A 25,082-nucleotide genomic window follows, 5' to 3' on the forward strand; every position below is an offset into this window, starting at 1 on the left:
AAAATTAGAAAGAGGATAGTTTAAGCGCCGGACAGGATTTTTACAAAAATGGCGAAATGATATGATACGCTGGAACTTACCTTGCCAGTGTTGACCGATTTGTAAAGCGGTCCCATGATGACGTGGTCAGTGGGGCAGCCGTCCGAGTCGATCAAAACAATCTCACTGGAGTCGACGCCGTCCATGGCGACCAGCTCGCGGACGAAGATCTCGTACGGGCTGTTGGGGTCGAGGATCTCGAATTTGAGCGCCAAAGGATCGCCGACCTCGGCGGAGGGGATAGCTTCGTTTCCGCTGCGATCGGTAATCTTCATGGCGACGTTCGGCGAGTCGACGATCACCTCCTCCGAGAGAGCGGGCGTGATGTCGCCGTGCACGCCGAGATCGACCTCGTTGGACACGGTCTTGTTAGTGAGGTCGTACTGGCAAGTCACAGCCAGGCCGAGATCGGAGCTGGTGACAATGGTGTCGTGATGCTGGATGATCACGTCGTTCAGGTACCGGCCGAGACCTTGCTGCCTTATGTTACACTCGAGATCGTCGTACGCCATGCGAAGCTCGAACTCGAGCGCGCCCTTGATGTCCTGCACGCACGAGTTGGGCGAGCCCTTCGCGTAAACCTTGCCGTAGAAGAGCTTGCTCGTCTGAATTCGGGTCACCATGTCGCCGGCGCGGCAGTCGATGGTCACGTTGTAGCAGGAGCTCAGCTCATACGTGGACGCTTCCGGTACGTCGAGGTACGGATCCTGAAATTATCGTTTGTTTTCGGCCCGTTATATTCATCGCTCGCTCCCACCAAGTATACCATATTCGATGTATATATCGCGCGTTAATGCGATTTGTCGCGGTATTAATTTAAAGGAATTATAACGGGCGACACAATGGTAAATTTCAATATACAGATATTTCGCAAAGCACGGATATTTCGCAATTAAACTTCGCAAAGTTACTACCCCGACCGATTTATTCAACACTCTTCTATTTTGCTCGTTTCACCACGGTTGGGAGACTTTGATAGCTCGCATCGGGCTTACACAAAAACTTCCAGAGAATTTATGACGAGAATCGAACAACGAACGAAAAGAGTACATCGAAAAATTCCGCTAAACCGTACTGTATATTGGGGTCTTCAGTGATATAGTTCGCATAGCAATTATATTACGATATTCGACAACGCGCACACATCCTGAATAGGAGCGCGTGAAATCGGCAATTTACACAGAAAATATCTCGTCAGAGCTTTTTTCAAATACAGAATTTTTGTCTATCGAAAAATTCTAAAAGGAAGTAGGTGATTGAATTGATTTTCATTTCTGATGCAATATATTACGCGAAATGAGAATATATAACTTTATTTGCACAAATAATTAACCATGTTCTTTATTCTCCAAATCTAAAACGTCACGTTCCAATCTATTCGATGCGATACATCAAAAACCAATAATTATCAATTATATATATGTATATGTATACACAACGTATATGGATGCATTTTCATTTATATCGTTCAGAATGATAATCCGCTCTGATTCACGTGCTTGTCACTTTCAAAGAATTATTTGAAATCCCTTTATACAACGCTATTTATCGCTCCTCGTTCGAGACTCGATGGTCCTCTACGATGAAACAAATTATTCGCGGATATTACGCTGATAAATACTCTTGACGTTTCGCGCTATCGCCACAGTTAATAATTTGTATATTTGTGGAGATGCCGCTGATGTGCTTGCGTAACCACCCATAGAGCCCGTCACGGATCCCACGCACACGATCATCTTCCCATTACACATATTATTTGCTCATCTCCGAGTGAATAATCGCGCGTGCGAAACCCGTATATGGCCGTCCATATATACTGCGACGTTGAAATGATATTCCGATTCGCTTCACGCTGTTTAAATATTCCACTACAACGATTATTCGGTACGAAGAATTGTTTAATGCCCCGCTATTGGTATTTGTTTCCGTATATTCGTCGCGCTGTAGCGGTTTGCGCAAAAAGGTGCTGCCGATAATCGAACCCGACGAATTGGTGCTGGGTCGCTAAATTTTTCTTTCGATTTTCTCCCGGGACACCGAATGCGATTCACATTCGGTCGAGCTCGGGTTAGTTCGATAGGGAAAGCGTCTGCGATGAAAACTCGATTTTCCACGAATGCGCCCTCGGCGGATTGTTCAACTCCGATTTGCATGTGTGCGACGTAATCGCATTTATAGAAAATCCCCACCGGGCCTTTCAAGAATCCCGCACTGCGATGCGGCGAGCGAAACGACGCGCGGTGGTCGCAAAGCTGCGCGCGGAACTCTATTTTAAACACTCCCGATGAATTAAACCGCATACGGCAAACTCAACAAGTAAATCGGGAACGCGACAATGTCCGTTTCTCGCGCGTAGCAACAATTTCAGTTTCGCTTCGCGAAATTCAATTCGCGAAAGTTTTTCCTCGCAAATTTAAACTCGTTGCCGCTGGTATAAATTGTGTAGATTATATTTGCGTGATGATTTCGAATCACTAAAGGAGCTCGAATTTCTTACCTGAATGTCGGAGAGGGTGGCGCGGGAATGATGACTGAGACGGCAGACCATGTCACCGGTGTCGCCGTAATCGTAGGAGTGACAGCGGAACGGCGAGTTCAGGCACAATTCGCGGCACTCGTCGGACGTGCCGACGTCCTGGTAAACGGAATCCACGGTCTTCAGTATGCGGCCGGTCAGCTTCTTGAATTCGCAGAGTTTCACTGGCTCCTCCACGCAGTGGTTTTCCAAATAATCCACACCCTTCGCCGCCTGGAAGGCGCTCGAGCCGGCGACCGTCAGCCTGTCCATATCCGAGAGCTCGCACTGCTTGGTACCGTTGATATAATTAGCGGATCTGAAATTCAAACGAAACATTTTCATGAAGAACTCGTCGCGTAGCGACACCAATTAGTTTCTTATCTACGAACGATTTCGGGTGCGCGACTTGTATTGTAAAAAAATTAATGGTTATTATTTCGAAGCAATTAAGCGTCTTCAGATAAACTATAATGCCCATAAATACGACGTGTGCGTATATTGCTTCTGGTCATTAAATGCACGGCGTTCGGACGATTATATATAGCGTAAGAGAGAAATGCGGTCCCGCTTCGTCTCTCATGCGACAAAAATATATCGCGGGGAGGACGCACACGCTCTCGGTTGTTGCGGTCATCATTCCGTGCTAATCCCGGAAAGCGAGTTATAAAGGAATCACCCACGCACGAACGAATCCGAATCGCGCCGAATTCCGTTTCTAACGGGGACACGCGGGATCCGCACGTAAATCAGCGTCCGCCGGAATAATTGCTTCCCGCCCGCGTTTTACGGCATCGTAATAATGCGTGGTTAATAATACTAAATGAAGCTAAGCGAGGAGTAATTGAGAAAAACGAAGAAAATTAATTTGCCAATGCTAATCCTTGGGAGAGAGAAGTGTCGTTGCATTGTTCATTCTCATTTCTCTCTTCCACGCCCACGCCTGCATGCCGCGTTCTGGACCTGGACCGCGCGGATATCGAACGCCCAACGTGTCGAAACGGAAAGATTACGGCATAATAATTTTCCCAACGTTTTGCGGAGTTTTATCTCAACGCTGGAGCATGATCTAACGGCTTGAATAGCAGCACCCGACAAATCGCGCGTCTACTCATCCATAATTATGGACATATGGATGACGGAGTGACGTTCACATTAACGTTTCAAGCGCTGTATAAACGGTACGCGATACATTGACGTCTATGATCGATTGGCACTTGAATCTGTGAAATTCCTATTTAATTAAATTACACGAATCGGTTAACGTTCCCTGAATAATTTATCTTCATTAGGCTGGAACAACGTGATTTCGTCGGAACGTATAGTAGTTTATGAGTCCAAAAGAAACGCATTTGCGAAATAAATTTTTTCGACGAGTAGCGTAAACTTGTTTACCAGTTTTGAAAATCGATAGAAGTCCCGGACATGATATAGAAGATCTGAATCATGAGATTTACATTCATGGCCGCAAAAATATTTATCTCGATCCTGCATTGCGTATGTATATGCATTGATAACAGACATTATACAATGTTGTCCTGTAAATATTTGTTTTTCGACTTCGTAGATATCAGTTGGGGGACTGATAGTATTTTATTGCGCGCGATACATGCGGGGTTCAGTCAACAGAATATTTTGTCATATTTTTTATTGATGTCTTTCTCTATGTTCATCACATCGCGATTTTACTCTTGTGTTCACCGAGTAGTGGAGGCTCGGTCGGAGCCTTAATAACGGAACATTTTGTATGAATAGTTGATTTATGACTTATACGATTTTAAGAACGCAGCATCTCACGCGTACTTATAATGTAACTTAATATTAGATAGTCTAACTCTAACAGTTATAATATACGACTCTGTGCGCGTCGTGTAACGTTCAAAAGTTAAAAAAAAAATACGCAATGAGCTAAGCCTAAGCTCGTAATTTAATTCTATTGAAACAGGTAATATTTTCGAACGAGAGTTCTCGAATTTCAAGGTTAATTACAATCTTGTTTTCCCCGAACCCATAATTTTGCAAATTGACGGAGAAGCGCGCGGGTGGTAAAGATGTATAGAGCCCGCCGTCTATTAGATTTATTAGAACATGCGCGGTCGCATTCTTGACGCAACCGCAACCGCCTTCGTTCACTTCATTTCGCATCCGCTCCGATGTATAGCGCGCACGAACGCATGTTCGACATGCTTTCAAAACGGGAATCCGGGTAAAATTGCGGCTCCGATCTTTTGTATCTCCGAGATCACGTCTTCACCTCCGGCTACACTCTCTCTTTCTCTAATCCCAGGATTAGATATTCCCCGCGTTGAACTGTTGAACATTCCCCAGATAATCCGGGGATAGTTTCCGTCTTCGGGGCGAGACATCGAAAGTCATTACCATCCTTTTTTCCTTCCGGGGAAGAAAAGACCGGAAAAACTAAGTAGCGAAAAGGCAGTCAGTAGTTTCTTCGTCGCGACGTGCTCAGGTGTGCGACCGGCATCATCATCGGAACCGAAGTTCGTCCTCCGGACTGCCATCCGGAGCGAGCCGCGACGGGGGTGGGGGCGGGGGGAGAGGGAGCGAAAGCTGTTCCCGCAGGTCCCGGGCGCCGTCGGGAGAGAGAGAGAGAGAGAGAGAGAGAGAGAGAGAGAGAGAGAGAGAGAGAGAGAGAGAGAGAGAGAGAGACCGCCAAATTTATTCCACGTCGCTCCATCGATTTCGGATTATATTGCCTTAAGACCTGAATAATATTCATGGGTGCCACGTTATGATTTCAATATTCCCCGGGGGTGTTCCGCCGCGGCGGAGACGAAGTCGAAAAATCACCGCGGCCTTATGCGCCGCGGTCGGGCGCGATAAACCCCGAGGCTCGGTCGAGAATATAATCGAACCAGCGCGGCGGCGGCGGTAGCGGCTGTCTGTTGCTCCCGCGATTATCGATGTGTCCTCCACCGTACGTCTTTACCATATTCCATCCTCGCCACGTTTGCGAATTACCCACCATCGGGGGGGGGGGGGCACGAATATGAACGTTTTGCGCGCACACCGCAACAATGTCCCGCAGTAAAATCGACGATGCGAAATGAATGGGTCACGAAAAATGCGTCGGCCCAGCTTTGTTTCACGGCGCTGGTGCATCAAATGTATGTAATGTGCTCGGATGAATGTTTGCTCGTTAAATCAACAAGTTTCGGTTCAATTGTTCGTGATTTAAACACAATAATTGTCCGATGGTGCACGCCCCCTCATCCGCGTCCCTCGTCGCCTCTCGTCGGCGCAATACGTCGTTTATTGTTCATTTTATATATGCAGATTCGGACAATCACTTTTATTGCAAAATTATTTTGAATCCGCTCACTGATTGCATGGCACCTCGTTGATTATATACACGCACACGGAAAGATTTCTCGTTCGCGCTCTCCGCTGATGAAGATATCGAATCACGCCACGTTGGAAGCGTCTCATTATCGTCGACGCGCAAAAACTATTAAGAAAGGCGAGCGCCTCAAAGCTCGTTGCCGCGAGCTGGCGTAAGAAAGGTTACAGTGATGCTACTGAGTTGGAAATGTACTGGGATATTATAAAAACAACGTTGAAATCGTAACTAACGAGTTGCAGTAAGTTGCAACGAACACGGTAGTGTCGCTAACGATGATGGAGCGTGCCAATCATTCTTGCAAAACTAAAAGCCACAATATACCATGCAGCAGTTTTTCAAATGCATTTCCCAAAGTTTATCTCGCGCTATTAATTATAGACAGGTTATTATTACGAGGAAGAGAACGACAATTATTTTCAATCTTGATAATTATCATATACGTCGAATTGTTTGGACATAAAAATAATTGCGGTGAAAGATTAAATTTTTATGAGATTTATATATGTCACTTTGCACAATGAACACACTTTATACCGTGAAATGTATATATCTATTCTGCGGACAGGCTGACATTACAACGATCATGTTACGTTATACGTTTATAGAGCGACAAGATTTATCGCACCGTCCGCGATGAATAATGTACCACGAAAAGTAGAGAGAATTACATGTATATTTAAAGCCAATTCACTTTTTCACCTTATGGATTAGGAGAGAAATGAAGGTGAGTTGTCCTATTTGCACGTGGTGTGTATCTTGGCTCGCCAAAGCATCGATTCCGCAATTTTATGGGGGGGTACTTTTAGGGGTGGCTATACTTATGAGGTAGCCGAAGAGAAACCTTCTCGTTTCGTAAAACATCTTGCTCGCCCGTATATCGTCAAGCTAACTTCTTGGGGTGGCGCATTATCGTCGAGAGCCCTCTACTTAGAGAGAAACGCGAGGAGATACGGCCACTAAAGTCCGGACCCCTCAAAGTTTAGTTCGGATAGGCGAGTCGGTATCTCTCGCGGTAAATAATTAATGGATAAAAGGGTAAAAGCACGTATACACATCGTGTCCCGAACTTCATCGCATCTTCCTCCAGCCGCCGTTTGCCTATCGGCCAATTGAGGTTGATTTTTCTTGGCAAAAATTTAATTGAATCTTCCTCATTATTTCTAATATTCAACATTATTTATATATTTCTACGACTGACTTTGAGATTAAAATATTAAAATCAAATGAAGGACTGTTATTTATTTACAATGTAATTCACGAAGGAACTTCTAGATCCAATCATTTGTGGATAAAAAAAAATATATCTTTATTAAAAAGAAGTTTTCGCCAAAGAGGCAAAGGAATCTTATTAGGCGAGGATATATTATAGGGAACAATCAGTATTCGACATGCCTTCCTCTGTTTCACGACTGGAATTTCCTGTTATACCTGCGACGCGAGCAACGCGACGAGCCGCGGCTGAAGATTTGGCGCTGCAGCGCGAGACAGGGAGAGATACGACGGTAAAGCCGAAAGTCTATTGCGCGACGATAAAGCCTCCTCTGATTTTCTTTCCTGGATTCGGGGACAAAAGATATCCGGCGCTCGTCTCGTACAACTTAGAGAGTAAACCCTCGAGGGAAATTTTAACCTTCCAGGCAGATGTTAAATGCGAAGTTAACTGCGACGGGACGACATTCCCGTCTGTCTCTCTTCTCTTCGACTCGGCTTCCCCTTTTTCCTACCCCTTGACACTCTCTCTCCTTCTGTCTCCGTATTGTCGCTCTATCGTAATTCTCTTTCCGCACTTCCACGACGTACCGTTCCGAACAAATGGCGAGACAAAAAAAGACAGGCCGGATCAAGCCGGCACGAAAAGGGGCGAAGACGAAGAGGGTGAGCGCGACGCGGCGTCGCCGGTGATGGTGGAAAAGAATTACAAGCGGCTCGCCCCGCTGCATCTCGATGAATCTCAAATTATTCTTCGTCCGCGCGTCTGCCGCGAAGACAACCGAAGAGAGAGAGAGAAAGAGAGAGAGAGAGGAGGGGGGAGGGAGCGGTATATATGTGTACATACCCTCTATATTGAAAGACGTCAATCGTAAAAACAATTTCTACCTCTTGCTTAAAGGTTTTCGCCCGACCGATACGAGCGCAAATGCTGTTTTTTTTAACTCATCGAATGAACATCGACTGACAGAGAACTACGCTGAAGGTATTTTGATTGCATCGTTAATGCCGACTCTGTACGAAAAAATACGAGTTAGATTTTTTTTGGTTCAATCAGGTATCATTTTTTGTTCAATCTTGGAATTAGATTTTAAACATCAATATAACGAAATAAAAATTTCAATATATATTGCGGCACATGACAAGGTACAAGACGAGGTACATTTTGTACTTTGTTTGGGATAAAGTTTTAACATCCAACGAAATCTTGATTTAAGGTCTAATTTAAAAAAAAATGGTGAAGAAAAAAGATAAAAAAGAAAGACTGCCAAACATTGAAAGAACAAAATTAAATAAAAGGAGAGTTCTACATAGGCATAGGGCGCTCCGCAGCTGGGCTGTAAAACTTAAATCGATTTACTGACCGCGGCCGGCGGTAATGGGTAAACGAGGAAGCTGCATAAAATCCGTCGGCGGAATACGCAATGTCCGATAACGAAATGTATAATGCGGGCATTTGGGCGTGTCGCGTCCGCGTATGACGTACATGAAGTATCAGCGGCTAGTGAAACAAAAAAAAAACCACCCAAGCTAATTTGCATTGCTCTTTTGTGACCGCTCGCTCTGGCTCTGGCCCGTTGACCCGCAACACCAAGTAATCCCAACAGACTCGGATAAGCGACGATATTAATGATCGTTGCGTAAAAACCGGCGCGGCAATTCATGCACGCTTCGTGCACGCCGTCGCAGCGCAGGGTCATATCTGGCAACATTATTTAGCCTCTCGTGCTCTCGGAACGAACTAATCAGCTTTATATTGTGTATACGAAACATTGGTGGGAAATCCTGCGTATTATTCATAAACATACATCAACGAGATATTCGCGTATACACGGCGGTGTTTTATATGCGCGAATTGTATGTGCGCGATTGAGCAAGGTATATTTCGAAGGTATACAAAGAATATTTTTCGCGACAGCCGTTCGTATGCTGTATAATGAAACAATAATATGTCAAAACAGTAATAATGCGAATAAAAGTCACCTTTAATGTAATTTATGCAGCCCACAAGGTTGTTTTCAAACATTTATGAAAGAGAAGAGAGAGACGGTGATATTTCTATCTAATGTGACTTTACGTTTAATTACCTTGTGGATTACTTTGATCTAGATTATTGAATGATTAATGCAGTTATTGCACCATTAATAATAACATTTATCCATAGAGAGGAGTGGAGATGGAGAGAGGACAGAGGGAGATTCGTAATACCTTGATTGCGATGTAAATTACCAGTGGATGCGATTTTCATAATGCCAAATGCTAATGACCGCACATAATTCTATACGATTTCCACGGGTGGAAATCGCCTATGTTTACCATATTTCATTTCATTTATCGCGTAGCGAGAAAATGCTGAAACAGATTTATTCACCCCACTCGTGATTAAAATTACAGCGAGAGACGACACTGATGTCCGTCTAATGAAAGGTAAGAGCTTAAATGCGGCGAAGAGACAGGAGCGGGAAAGGAAGTGGACAGACCAGGGAACTACTTCCGAGAGGGTGAGAGGATTTCGGCGAGCGTTTAGGTAGCTGCCTGCGGGGCGAATCTCAGTCTGCCACCCTGTACCTCCGTTTACTATCACTTGGAGATATACGTCGTCTACGCAATCCCGTGATGCATTGCACGTTCAGCCGCGACTGCGAGGCGAGACATCCTCTCCGCAACTCGAAATTTCCTCTCTCCCCTAGCCCCTCTCTTTCTCTCTCTCTCTCTCTCTCTCTCTCTCTCGCCCTTGTAACCTCTCACCCTCGCCCTTACGACTATCTCTCTCTCCGTCCGCCGCCCGGGTTTCATCCTTCGGCCTCTCGCTTTCTCGACAAATGGCCACAATTACGTACATGTGCCAATACATAACCCACACTGCCAACCATCGCCGTCTCTCCCACCAAGCCCTTCTTCGACAAAGTGCACCACCAGGAGTAGCCGTCCGTTTACTCTCGATGTTCTCGTCCGATATCGCACTTTCCCACTCTCACGGTTCCCTCTATCATCGTCCATCTTCTTCTTTCTCGCTTTTCTCAATCCCTCGCGCGCGGTTCTTTCCTCTATCCGGTTTCCCTCTCCATTCTCTTCTTCTCTTTTTCGCGCGACTCTCTCTCTCTCTCTCTCTCTCTCTCTCTTTCTGTTCTCCGATGACGCGGCGTTAGACGTATGGGGTTGAAATGAGAGAAAGATAGAAAGAGAGAGAGAGAGAGAGAGAGAGAGAGAGAGAGAGAGAAAGTACCGGAACTCGCTCGTCGACGAGTTATCCACCGAGGAGCAAAACGAGACATCGTTTACGGGTACGTCGCCGCGCGCTTTCTCAAGCTGTCGTCGCGATCGCGCGCGCGGCTTTCACAGGCCCGTCGTCGTTAGGGCGTCGTTGGCGAAGGAGGTAAATACGCGAAATTGAACGGGGCGCGCTCTGTTCTCGGCGCAACAAACATGATGTACATCATACAGCTTTTGTTTTTCCTTCTATCCGACCGCGAGAGCGTATCCACATCCTGAGATATATATATTTTTCCCTTCCGCAGAAAGAGCGTTTTAACTCCGTCGGGAAATATAATGCCGTACAATATTAAAAAGTTACTCGGTTATGAGGATTTCCATTTCCCTCGACGTGACGCAAAGCCACGCGACGTCTACTCGAAAAATGTTGGTAATAGAAGATTATTACTACAATGAAATAATGGAAGTTACAACGACGTGTTCGGCGGTATGATTAAATAATTTGATTGCCGTAAAGTAGAAGCACGTTGTTTCCTACTTTACGGGCTGCGCGCAACGCGAAGGGAGTGAATCGCGACGTGTAATATTGGATTCGCTTTTCGTTATGTCCGAATTACGCTTTACACGCAGCATCTAACCGTATATTCTCCTCCAACATAATAATAACGATTACGTTTCAGCGCGACGCTTTAAATCCGAATTAAAATCGTCTCATGAACGTCTTGTATAACGATATAAAGCTCGGTATCCAACATTTCTCTGTTTTCCAACCGATTGAGACTTGAGACTTACAACCGTTCCCGTCTTTCCGAACTAAACTTGTTTGCTAGGAAACGTAAACACGATCGAATCGCGTATTGTCTCAGGTTGACGCAGTTAGTCCCTGACGAGCGGAAACGAAATTTCAGACCGGCGGTAATCCCGATAATGGCGCGGAGCGCCTTTGTATCTTCGGCGGAGAGGAGAGTTTCGGAGAAATCTCGATACACCCCAAGAATAGAACGGTCGGCTTATACCGGTTGGAAGACGGAGAAACTTGTTCCATCGGAGATTGAGAAAGGTGGGCATTCGCCGGTAAGATGCATTCGCCAAATAGACGTTTCCACGAGGCGATATTACACTCATACGTACGCGTGTCGACGAACTCGCGTGCACGATCGTGGCGGCTTGCGGCGCCGTGGGTGTGTGCGTGTGCGCGTGTGCGTGATAGGGTGGTAGTGGCGCATGATGTAATTTCGATAAAGTTAATGTGCGGAGGAGTGTTGGGAGGCCCAGCTGCCACCGCGGTCGATCGACAAAGATGGAACGTAACAGGTGTTATCTCACGAGTTTCGTAACAAGAATCGGCGCTCGCCTTTCTGACAACGCGACGATTAAACCGCGAGAACCGACGCGATTTTGTGATCGAAAATTCGATCACACGCTTTCGTGTGGAGCTTTTTTTCCCACCCCCGCGAAGGATGTTATGGAACTCTCCCGGAATCCCGGATTCGGAATCCAAGTCGCGTACGCCCATCCGTCGCGATAAAAGCAAGAAACACGACAGCTCGCTAATTTATCTGCTAATTTAGCGGCCGAGTCTCTCTAACGTTTTATGTCGGGAGACAAGAAGAAGCCAGCTGGCCGCGCGGCCGGGGCTTAGTATCGGAGAGAGAGACCGAGACAGAGAAACGCATTGCGGTAATCGATAGCGAGGACTGAATTCTTAATCGCGAGTGTCTACCTACGTTCGCGGTCCCAATTAATAAATATCGCCGCGACTAATGAATTGCGCGGTACCTATCTATGCGCTATATAACGAAACGGTAATGCCGCTCTGATTGCGAATTAATTACTTATATCATGCCATTTGCATATGCAAATCGCATACAACCGACCTGCAGACACGAAGGAATTGAATGAGAAGTCGGGTCGGAGGGGCAGGGAGGGTTTAATGCCCACCATCGTCGCCCGTCGCGCGACTACGCGCGGCGGAGAGATAAAGTGGAGCGGAAAGAGAATTGCTGAGCAATACCACGGTCGTGTCTCATACTTATCGCGGGGGAATACCTTTCTATCGGAAGCTCTCTCGTAACAGTCCTTGTTAACGACAGTTGATAGCCAAGGCCGCTATTAACATGCGCGTCGATTGTGGGGAATCAGCGTGAGCAACTTGTTTCACCGAAGGCGCGTCTGTATCGGGCGCGAAATTGAAAGGGGTATACGTTATATATCGTTCCCCTTTCGATATTATAATGCATGAATCGCCGTTTCTATTCTGGATTACTTTATTACTGAAAAATGCGCCGCGTATAGCGACGTCACGGTTGCGAGAGAGTGTGAGGCGAGAGTAAACGAGAACAAACGATATCGCGCTGCGGAGAGACAGAACTACAGGTACGGAAGACGCGCGTGTACGACGCGATATAAAGTCGTATCTCTCTCATTGCTATCTCGGTCGTAATTCTTCCTAAGTCGCTCCGCGCGCGCGCGAGCATGCGAGAATTGCCCGGTCGACAGAAGCGCAGTCGCCAGCGTTGCTTAAGCGCAACACAACACACACACCGTACATACGCACACCAATCTCAGGAGGGATATAATTTAATAGTCGGTCTTCCGTGTTGCATGCGCGTCCCTATCTCTCGCAGTAACGACATCCCTTTGCCGACGATGTGCGAACCGTGACGGAAAATGACGCGACGCGGGGTGAGGTCGTGCGGAATGACGAAGAATTAAAAGAGATAAAGAGCGAGACAGAGACAGAGTGAGATTCGCATGCGTGTGTGCGCCGCCAGTCACGAAAGTAAACGTCCCTTCAAACGTGCGTCGCCCGAATCGCCCATGTTTTAAACGAGAGCCGGATTGTTAGCCTCGGTTCTCCAAACGCCAAAAGCGTATCCGCGTTTCCAACGTGTCCCGACTTTTTCCTGTGTCTCGCGACGCACACGTCCCTCCTTTTTCCCCGTCAACAATTTCCGTATCGTGGTAATTATAGCCGGAGGACTTTTATCGCGCGTCGGCGCGCTGACCCGCGCTCGCGAGGTGTTTGTCGTGCCGTAGCCCGATTTAGCAAATAGAACTCGGGCGCGCTCGAATACAATTATGCTGTCGCGAGTCGCGAGAAATGAGCGCTCGGGAAGCGACGTAAGTACATTGCACGCACGGCGCGCGGCGCGGCGGTGCGAAGAGGGCGAAGATATATGAAGGCGACCATGCGGCTCGAATGATTTACTTGGATTCCCGATCGTGTCGAGTCTAAATGATCGTCGTCCAAGAGGCTACCGGTTGTTCGCGACGTCTGGCTATATCGTGTGTGGCGGTCTTCGCGCGATTACAACGGCTGCCTGGAAGGCTGTCACTGCCATCAAGCGGCCGCACAGTAGCTGTGGGATCTGGCGACGGGGGTGGCGCGATATCTCCCCAGCGGTGGAGTTTCAACCCGCGCCAAGCCGAGATGAGTACGGGCGATTGTGATTGCCGCCGCGCCGCGCCGCGCCGACCGGTTGCGAGCACGTTGAGCGCATCTACCACCTCAAGGTGGTACGCTCAAGGTGCATCGGAGATACGCTGGAATGACCATTCCACGGACATTGATTCCTTACGCTCGTAAATCACAGTTTGAAGAAAATCCTCTGTGAAATACCACTCGCGCCGTTTTCTCCGTGCTTGAATATTACTGCTATTTTTACGGCGTGCCTGCTATAAAAGATATATTATACACAAAAAAGATCTCCACAGACTCTAAAATATAATAATCTTGATGTTGAATCGTGCGTTGAATCATTTGTCGTAGAATTCGATTAAAACTTGGATATTTCGTAGAAAGGCTTGAACTACGACTAATAATTATCTATAGTTGTATGGCGTCATAATATAATATGCACAACGCATTTTTTATGTATTTTATACATTACTACCTTTATTCTAGCTATTTCTATATAAAACTATATCCATTATATTCCGCGAATCTATTGTATTATAACTTACATTGCGCGCTCAATAGCTATCTATTTCTGCAGCTTGCACTCCGCGTCGTTACGTCGCGAATACTCATTGTCGTTTACTTCTCGGGGGGTAAAGCTCTTCTCTGATGTATTTTTAAAAGACAGCATGGAAGGACAGGTTAATGCGCGCTTAAACATCACAGGAAATCCTTCCTTTTTTGTTATTTCGCTGGAATACGCCGCGGCGTTGCGATCGTGTATATGATAAAGTTTCTCCCACTATACTTTTAATATTTACGTCTCGCTCCGCGGGGCAACTATATCTCACGTACGCGTTGCAGGGATTAAGCAAAAAAAAAGAAGAAGGAGAAAAGAATGCGGATTAACGGGACCTGTGCCTCTGCGTATAGGATATTATACGCATCAGGCAACAAATCCCTTCGTTCTTGATTATCGCAAAACACGATATGCAAGATGCCGGCGGTAATTGAAATACTAAACGTAAGAACGCGCGATAAGCGGGGTGTTCCAGCTAATTAACGAGCATTCGTGTCCGCTGGAATATCGACGTAACTGATGGGGGAATAGAGGAACTTGAAAATCTTCTGAATCGATAATCACGCGGCTATTACTACCGTAACCGGGGGGCGCCGCCGCCGCCGCCGCGTCGTCGCGCGGCCATTCCGCATAATTTTACCCTCCTGAGGAATTTCAAGAGCCAGACATACCACGCTTTCAACCAAAGCTGCTCCTCCGATGCCTTGGCGGGGCCCCCGTCCGGGGGCAACCATGGCAAATCTCTCGATCGCGGGCATTCACGTGGAATGCAATTAACGTTCGTGCGGAGAGCGTTTATCAGCAAAAACGAACCTATTCCCCCTTAACTCTTTTCTTTCCTTGTTTTCTGGTTCTCTTTCTCCCTTTCTCTGCCCGTTCTCCCTCTATCTCTCTCGACTCAACTCGTTTCTCCCCATCGTTTACTGCTAAACTTTCCTTATTACGAGGACCGCGTAGCCGTCAGTTTATGTTAGTTGATCAGGTATAATTTCTTCTCAAAAGCAAGCATATTCTTTTAGATTGGACTGTGTTTAACCTTTTCCGCGATCATAACAATCTCTGTCTCGATTATGTTAACGTACTAGTACTAAAACACATCGGGAAATAAATCCAGGAAATGCTCGTATTATTGCAGTAACAAATAGAATGAAACGGATGAAAAAAAGACGAAATTGTACATCTTTAATAAAATAATTTATTTCATTATAAAAATGACGATTTCTATGCAGAGATTTATCTAGAATAATATTGATCTATTAGATCCGTCGGTGATATTGAACTATTATTAACGACGTGCATGCACATGCGCATAGAAAGACGGGACGTAACAATAAGATATTTTACTCCGGACAGAACGAACGCTCAGGGATTCGAACAATTCATCTGAACCCCCGTATGCGTCGTAGATCGCACGTATAGCATCGTAACGCCCACGCCTAAACCCGAAGAGCTCCGCGGCCGCTAACGATTTTCTAGCGTGCCCGCTTATCGCGTGATTAATGATACGCGAATGCAACGACGACTTAATCCTTTCCGACGTCCGCCTTTCGCGCGCACGCGCGCTATCGCCAACGCAACACCACCCGCGGATGTCTTCGAACAGATAACACCGTGAAGAGAAAGGAGAGGAGCATCAGCCAACGCGGCTTTAAAGTATGTGCTGACAATAGACGCGGAAGCGACGCAGCGAACGCGAAGGATGAATGTTGCATGAATTCCCTGCCGCGGGTCCACACGATTGTCCGAGTCGCTTGGGGATGTGACGGAAAAACATTACTTCTCGGCTGAATTGCCGTAATTCGTAAAGGATATCGCGCCCGTGTGTCCGCGAAAGGAACGCGAGACCCAGGGATCCTCGCGCTCGAGGTGGAGGGTATCCGCGAATATATTACGGACGAGATACCTACATCTCTGCGGTGTCGGCCCCGCTTCCACGAGCCGGAAGTAGCGGCTATTACGCAGGAGAGCTGGAGCGAATATTATTCAAGCGATGCGCGCGTTCGGACGTATTCGTCGCATATACATATGTACGTATGTACATTGCGCGTCGGGCATTGAGCACGGAAAAGATTTCACGTCAAGTTACCAAGAGGAGCCGGACTATGCGAGATAACGACGCGATTACGCCCATATAGGTGCGTCCGGAGGTCTACACCCTGGATCCCGGATCCTGATGGGCGGAGGAGAATTTCAGGGCGGAAAGTGGAGTGTACGGAGTAATCGCTACTGCACGAACTAACCCGTGCAAGGGAGTCTCTGATGACTGTTTAGTCAAACGAACGCCAGTCAATTTACATTTTAATAGCTCTTGCGGTCGCAGGCAGTGTCGTGGGATAGCCGTTATTCGGCGTACGCGCGGTAACAACGTCATGGCGTTACCTCCTCCCGCGGCCGTATGTTAAGGTGATAAGAACCACGAGCGGAATAACGACGATTCTCCGAGGAGGACTGTAACGCGTGGTGAAGAGGATAAAGGGAGGAAGGGGGGGAAAGGAGACCCGATTACGGCGCAATCATCCACGACATCGACGTGGCATCATTCCCTTTGCCCTTTTTTTCTCTCTCTCTCTCTTTCTTTCGGCTCCTTCATCTTTTTCCGCCTCTGTCTCGTTTTTCCCCTTTTTCCTTCCTTTCCCGCCGCTACTTCGGCGCCATTCGGAAGCACACCGCCTAACGATCAGCCATCCTCTTTGCAACCGCCGCGGCCGCCGTCTCGCTCGCTCTCCTTTGTGACGCTCACACAGTCACACATGAAGAGGAGGGATTCCGCATGAGCGCTTGAAAAGTCGATATCTGTTGTGGAATTTGGCTGGAATGGGGGAGCTCCGTCTCTTTGCTAGATTCAATGGCCGGTTGACCGATTTGAGACTAACGAGGTGCTCTCTTTCTCATTGCTGGCGGACCGCAGATCCGGCCGCACTGGCGAAAACAATTTACGGTTAGGACCGACTGAAAGTCGTCACATGAACGATTTCCTCTTCCGATTTTTCTTTCCGCCCAATTATCGAACGACGCGACGGTTAAAGACCTTGAAGCTCTTACGCGATCCTCGATTTCACGCAACGCACGCTACGTCGTGTACTCTGAGAAAACGAGAAATACCCTCCACGTGATAAAATTACGTGAGGAGATCCCTCAGGCGATAAGCGCGCATTTTCCGAAACTTTTTAGCAAACCGCTCATCCTTAAATTACCTTTGTCCTAGGCTTCGCCTGCACACGTCACGCATTAATCTTATTATCCCGCTTTCATTGGTTGAAAGTAAGTATATGAGTCCGAGGCTGCGCGCTGCGCGTGAGTGATTTATGGCCACTCGGAGAGTTCTCGCAGTATATCTTGGATATATCCTGTATATTTGCTCGCGGCCCGGGATAACTTTTCTCAGGCGACAGTGCGCGGATCGAGTTGAGGATCGAGTCGCGGAAGGGAAAACATCAAATAGGTAACAATTATCTCATCAACGCGCTAATAGACACTGAACACGCACGACGCATCTCACGCTGAATATTACTTTTCGATTTCCTGTACACCGTCTGAAATAAGCGGGTATATATGCGCGGTCGTTCTGTATGCACGATAATCTTGTCTAATAAGCGCGAGGATACGCAGCGTGTCTCTATTTCTTCATATTTTCAATTGTCGTCGTTTTATTTTTTATTTTTTTCAAATTGTTTGCAAAGTAGGAAATCGACTTGAGAGAAAAATCTTACACGATTATGCGTTGCGTTATATAGAAAAGAAATTGGAGCACATTCACGAATCATCATCGAACTGTAATATTTTCGTTAGTCTGAAAGATGATAGAGTCACTCTTTCGACGCTTCACAGCCATGTCTGTTTCATGAATTCCTGTATTTCCTTCAATCTCCTTTTTTCCGATGCAATACACAGCTCGCTGCACGCAATCCAAGGTTTTTCGCGACTACCGTCGATTGTAATCGAATTGTTTCTGAAGTCACGTGGAAATTAACGGCGAAAGGGAAACAAAGGAAATAATATATGGCACTTCTTCGTTGAATCGTCGATGCGTACGGTTAGCAATATGCTTTGTCCCGCCAACCGGAGAGAATCCAAAGAATATTTCTCTTTGCGGCGAGAATGCGTGTAGAAATGTGAATGGGCGAGGAACGATAGGAAACCCGGGCATTTACGTTCTTCATTAGTAATGGAATAGAAGTGGTTTATGTCTGGGAGATGAGACGACGGGGAAGAAGTAAAGGGAGCTAACCGTAGTCGCTTCGACATCTTTGTCGAAAAAGGAAATGTTCTGCATCTTAAGGAGCGTTCTTTTCAGGGCGCATTTTACCTAGGTACTTTGGCTTGGATATAATATTTTCCGTTTCGATTTCTCGCGAAATTCTAACATTCCATTTTATAAATCACTGAGTTGAATATTACAAATGTCAGTGCACTTTCGCTGTAATTACAACGTGCACTCTGTTGAAGGCCAATTAATAGTAACAGAGAAGCGCCCAGGAGAAAAGCAAACTGGTATAACAAAGCCTTTTTCCAATAAGTGAATGTTTTACTCTTTGAATTGCATCGTCGCGTGTATCTATATACATAAATTTGATTTTCAAAATTGAAATGAAATTCCATTCTTTTAATAAAATTTATACAAAACCAAAATTCATACATTTATATATACACACGTTATATGTAAAAAAAAAAACATTTACAAGTTTTTAAATATAAACTCGTCTATAGAGAAATTGTAAAATGAATTTTGCATCGCGGATGTATGGACAATATTCTGAATTTATCCAATGTATAATATAAATCTCTGAGAGATGTACGTCCAATCATAACAATTGTACAGTTTAAAGTATAAATCGAGAATAATTTCGAAAAGGCATCACAAAAGTGAAAAAGAGACCATTCGACAGATCTACTTCAAATTTGATCCGGAATAAATACTTGATTCGAGACACGCGAGAGGAGCGTTTCCGCGAAGAAACGGAAAGAGGAAACGCGTTGCAGCACGCTCCGACCTATAGACGCGCGTTGCACCTTCCGTGCGTATGTGGAGGGTACCTAATGTGGCAGTTGTGTGGCTAATGCTCGTTATCTCGGCGTGTCGACTATTTAATGGTCCTCCGTAATGGCCGGCCCAACGATATATTGTCCGTTTCTCGCGACGCGCCCGCTAACTCGACCTCCCAATCTACGGCATTATTCCCGACGGTTATTTTAGCGGATTGTGCCACCTTGGCGATTTGCATAGGGAAATCGTGTGGTACCCTTTTGACACGGTGCCGGCGCGCCGCGCATCGTGCCGCATCGCATGCGAGCGAGCGTGCATGCATGCATGCATGCGTGCGTGTGCCGCGTCCCCATGTGCTTGCGATTTCCGTTCACTATATGTTCCCGCGGAAGAAAGATGAGAAACGACGATGCGAAATCAATATTAGGCCGCGCCAGAGAAAATAGCTGCTTCCGGGAAGACTTACGAAACGCGAAGCGACGTGACGGTTTTTCTGATGCCACGACAGATCGTATATTACTCTTGGTTGATTTGGTCTCCTCGACTTCATCTATCTTTAGCCGGCCAAATTAAGCGAGCGTATAAAGAACGCTTGGAAAAAGATGTGGAGGATAGTTGCATCCTGGAATTCCACTTAAATTGATTCGATCCTTTCGCTTTTCCCCGTGAAAAAATTCACAGAATTCTTCCGATTTTGAATTCCGTGAGTTAGCTAAATCGTTGGAAGGCTTTTACATTTTATACAGGAGTGATGCGCATAAAATCGACCGCGCGGACAGGTTTGTGTAACTGTATTTTGCAACTATATATTTTTCGTTTAGCGCCGGTTTGATGCGCGCCACCCTGTACATTACAAATTATTCCTCTTATATCTATTGAGAAATTAAGTAATATCTTCTGCATCAACGTATTTCCAATTTGCGGTTTCCGATGCGATCGCAAATGAAATTACCTCATTCGACAGCATTGCGAAATTATTCTACATATTTAAATTATGCTGCGGCGGACTGATGATATATGGCGAATGCATATTAATATAATCGATCCAAGTTTTCGCGCAGAGAGCGCACGATTCCCAGGTTGACTGGGCGTAGAAACCATTTACATAATCCAGAACTTTCATTCTTTATCTTATGGAATCTGCGCAAAGTTTTTCACTTTATAGAATCTGCTTGATCATAACGTTACGCGAACATGAGCTTTTCCCCCCGCATTTTTTTTTCTTCCACTTAGAAAATCAGGTTGCAAATGTATAACTTTGGAGAGGGGTATTATTATCGATCATCTTGATTTAATTTTCGAGCGGACGGGAAGCACAGAAAACTTCACTTGTTCGTTCGCAACACGCTAAACAAAACTTTACTTTCGGCATTGTAATGCAAACTGGCTTTCAAAGCTACAGAATTATCGGCGGTGTGTGTTTGTGTGTATGCATGTGTATATATACACGAGGACACGCGGCGTTACGGATGAAGTCGATTTTACGACGCTACTTTGTTGTATTGTGCGCCGGTACAAAAGTACCGCGGTGGGTACAGCATAAATATGCTAATACACCTAGAGAAGACTATACCCGCTATATTTCTAGTTACTCTCCGCAACGAAAGGCCCCCTGTTGCGGTGTCTATTGCTATCTACGATATGCATAGGCGCATAAGGTATCTCGCATGAAGGCCGTGAGAATTTTCGTGATGCTTAAGAACGCGGATACGGCGGTGGATGAGTAACGAGACATTCCTCAGTGAGCGCGAAACATTAAATAGAAGATAATTATTTCGATTTATTAACTACTCTCGCGGATTGCGCGCGCGCGCGCGCTATGAGACAATTTATGACACTTCATGCATTCGAGCGAGCATTTTTACATGACGAATCTTCGTCGTAAAATTATAGTCGCACGGTCGTCCGCGATTAAAGCTCAGTCTTACATTACGCTTATACGTATGGCGTATCTCTTAGATTAATTATTATCCTCGATAACCATCCGACTGTTTTAATCTTTTTCCTGGATGAATTATGGGTATAGGAAACAAACGCGATCGGAACTCGAAAGTAATGTATTTAATTGAATCACGCTTAAGATGTTATTTTAAAGTACGCAAACCGATGTATTTTCATACGCTCATAATCCGTATCAAGTCGATCGATATTAATCAATGATGAAAGGAGATGTGATTTTTATTAGGAAAATCCACTTCCATATTAGATATGAATCAGACGTGGAAATATATTTTAACTAATACCAGACACAAAAGATATTTGCTTCCCTTGATTAACAGATATTATCGATTTAGTTCCACTCATTTTAGTACGAAAAGTAGCCTCGTTTTTTCCCCGTTTTGCTCCGCAAGCATTCAACTAGTTGCAAAAACTTAAGAGATATAGAAAGAGATAGAGAGAAGAAAATCACAAGAGGGAGAGAAGAGCAAAAACTTTTGAACACATTGAGCCATGGAACGAGCTTTCATCACGAGGGCTATTGAATTGAAATCAAGTTCTTACTCATTTCCGTTGAAAAAGCGGTATTCGGTGTAGATATCAAATTCGTAAGTTTATCATATTTCGGCCGCTGACGGCCGAACGATATTTTTGACGTTATATCATTGACCTGCTATCGAATCAGAAATATGAAACGTGCAGGAAAAATGTTTTGAGTTAATCAATTTGTAGTTTATGACAAGTGCTATGACGTCGAGTCGTTTATATAATTGTAAAAGCAGGCAAAATAAAAAGAACATTTTGCATTGCGTTGAATAACGCCTACAAAGATCGAGTAAGTGACGTACAATATTGCCGACTTACAGCTTCTTTAAATTCGTTAAGATAGTATTTCTCGCGCTACTAATGGCGGCGAGCGCGATTCAACAGCAATATTTACGTAGAGAATCCTACGTCGCGGAGGAGAAGGCAAAAGCTGAAATTAATTGCCCTCTTTCAAGCAATCGCGAAAACGACTACGCCACTGCACAGCTCCTTTTTACTCCCCCTCCCTCCCCCTTCCCGTGTCTTTATTCCTGCTCACGCTTGTGGAATGGTACAAGCGGTCATTAAAGCAAGACGAGGCATATAATAACGCTAATTGTCAACTTTCCGCTTAGCCAAGTGTTTGCCACCTGGTAAAGCTGTTCCCAGCAATGAAAGAATGAGCTATAATAACGACGTTGTCGCGTGTTGCAATCGACATACATCATTATTGACAGCACAATGCGGTATCCTCTTCACTGGGAACCGTGAATTAACGTTTAATACCGGGTTTCGGGGCCATACTGGGCAGCGAGTCGGGTATTTTGGGCAATTAATCCGAGCCACACCCTCTCCGACACGAGTAATAAAACTTCTTAATCGGTTTGCCGAGATAATATCACGTTTGGGCCGCAAAATCCTCCCCTATAGTCCGATTAAAAATAAAACCAACGAGTCGATCAGATATCAGCATATGAAGTATAGTTAGCGTACAGTGCGATTTTTACAGCCCGATTATTTTTCGCTATTAGTTTCTAATGACATTTGTAAATTTTTTTCTGTTACAGGTAAGTTTACAAATGTAAGGATTATGTGCCGGAGAGAACCTAACCAGAAAGCCAAGAGAGAATGTAAACGCGCGCGGTATGTGTATCCGCGTATTTGTTACTAGACATATATCCCGGCGTATTCGTTTCCATCTTGCGGCATAAGCTCGAAATGTCGGCCCATCTGTCGGCTTTGCGAGATAAAGTTCTAGTATGACACTTGTTACGCAAATATGACACTATTACTTTTCCTGCTCTCGCGGAGAAACGTCCGTTAAAAACGACTCTCGACTCCATTTCGGGTCCGACAGATGGCCGAGGTAGACAGTAACACGATGAAAATTCCTTCCATTACACATCCGTGCCTTTTCTTTGCGCTCAAAAATATGCGTGTATACTATATTTTTAGCATAAGTATAAGTAAAATGCATACTTTTTTTTAATTTAATGGCATAAATTGAAGAAAAATATTTATTTCGCGTCACTATTTGACACTCGCGAATATAAATTTTTGAAAAGTGCATTATTAAAAAAAAAAATATTTGTCAAATTTCTATTAAAATATTTATGTAATAAAAAATATATAACCGGTGAAAATTCTATGAACGTTAAAATGCAGTTTTCAGATTGCTGGCAGCTAATTATATTAATTAATCAATTAGACAATCAAAGAAGAATTATATTAACACAACATAAACTGAAAAAATATATACTCCACAAAATATTTATCGCTTGCTTTATTATCTAACTGTAAAATTATTTTGTTGTGCAGTAATATATGCACAAATTCTATGAAAAATGTATTTTTTATATTCAGCAACGTTGCGATAAAAAAAAACGGGTTAAGGGTCGTTAATGAGCATAGTAATATCTTTCTTAATTTCCGCGTCCTTTTTTGCTGGAAACTCGACCAGGATAAAAGCGAGTCTTTTGTGCGAACGGTAAAAAAGTCCGACTCAATTAAAGTCTTGTATAGCGGTGGAAGAGGAGGAGGAGGAGGCGACAACGCGAATCACGCTTTCCGTGCTTAAATCCCCAATTTCACGGCTACCTTCGTATCGAGCGGAGCGTGACGCGCCTCGATCGTTTCCGTGACATTTTTCTTGCTCGGCACGCGAAGCCGAGCGAAGTCGTAAAGTCCACCAGGAAATCGGGACGGAGTTAGGATAACCCGAGCCGTGTGGCTTTCCGAGTGTGTATACATCCGATACGGTTCCAAGGACTCCCCGAGATCTCGCGACTATAATGAGTTTCTATCAAACAACATATTTGTTAAGCTCAGGGTTGATTTAATTTTACCTCTTCGTGTCGGGACCTTATTCGTGTGACGGACAGTCACGCTCATAAGTGACGAGAATTAATTAACCGATTAATAAAATAAAATCTAGAATGTTAATTTTTTCTGTACTTTAATTTAAATTTATAATAATTAAAACTTTGTTATTAAATATTTTTCACACGTATATATACGTACATTGTGAAATACATCCTCGGAGATAGTGTAAGAATTAGAGAAAGAGGCCAACTATGAAGCTCTGCTTGTGTCGGTGAAAAAGCGCGAGTTAACAAAATGCGTGTAGCAACTAGTGCAAGGCGGAAAAAAGAACATGCGAACCAAGGAGAAAAAGAAAAATGGGGAGAAAGGGCGAAAAAGCGGGGAAAAAAGACAGAGAGGAAAGGTCGAACCGCGATGCAAGCAGAACCGGTGAAAATCGCTGTTTTACGCGGATCATAAAAGTTACAAGAGGGCAGGAAACGCAATGCTCCAACTCTATGCTTCTCCCTCTCTCTCTTTCTCTCGCTTTCTTTCTTTCTACTCTCGTTCTCTTTCTTGGCCACTTAGTATCTTGCTTTCTCTTTTCGGGTAGTTATATATCGCGGGGGTCAGAGCTGTGCACGGCACAGTGCGCGGAACGAGCGCAGCATTGGGAACACAGTTTGCCAACTCGTTGAGCGAGAGACTCGGAACTCGATAGGCTGCTGACCGGACGGACGGTTCGCGGCCGTGCTGGCGAGCCGGTCCGTTTCGGTTCTTTGCCCCCGTTCCATCGTTCGCGTTCCATCGCGCTCTCCCGCGCCCGACAAAACATGCCGACTGGTTTTTGTACTTTTATATCAAACGTTCATTCCACCGCGTGCGGTGCGATACACACCGCCTCCGATCTTTTCCATCCACTTCCGGGCCCTCCTCGCTTCCCTCCTCGTATCCTCGCTCTTTTCCTCCTTCTCTTTGTCTCCCTCTCTTCTGTTCCACGACAACAGATCGACACGG

The 25,082-nt window shown here is 45.3% G+C and overlaps 2 protein-coding genes across 3 annotated transcripts in view; one reads left to right on the top strand and one right to left on the bottom strand.

The window, feature by feature from the left end:
• Nucleotides 1-25,082, top strand: part of Atg16 (Autophagy-related 16) — a 221,586-nt gene that overhangs the window by 182,792 nt on the left and 13,712 nt on the right. The window contains exon 9 of one of the 2 annotated variants that reach the window (XM_077416793.1): nucleotides 22,832-23,272. The exons of the other annotated variant lie outside the window; for it this stretch is intronic. Within the exon in view, the coding sequence (XP_077272919.1) occupies nucleotides 22,832-22,849 (18 nt within the window). The 3' untranslated portion in view covers nucleotides 22,850-23,272. Of the gene's footprint in view, nucleotides 1-22,831; nucleotides 23,273-25,082 lie in introns of those variants that run through there. 2 annotated transcript variants of the gene reach the window in all.
• Neo (ZP and PAN domain-containing protein neyo) overlaps nucleotides 1-25,082 on the bottom strand; it is a 71,733-nt gene that overhangs the window by 12,510 nt on the left and 34,141 nt on the right. The window contains exons 3-4 of the mRNA XM_077416787.1: nucleotides 2,537-2,873; nucleotides 81-746 (exon numbers count right to left, since the gene is read on the bottom strand). Of these exons, the coding sequence (XP_077272913.1) occupies nucleotides 81-746; nucleotides 2,537-2,873 (1,003 nt within the window). The remainder of the gene's footprint in view (nucleotides 1-80; nucleotides 747-2,536; nucleotides 2,874-25,082) is intronic.

Source organism: Temnothorax americanus, unplaced genomic scaffold (assembly GCF_048541705.1).
Source record: "Temnothorax americanus isolate GAGA-0224 unplaced genomic scaffold, ASM4854170v1 Scaffold45, whole genome shotgun sequence".
Classification (NCBI taxonomy): Eukaryota; Metazoa; Arthropoda; class Insecta; order Hymenoptera; family Formicidae; genus Temnothorax; species Temnothorax americanus.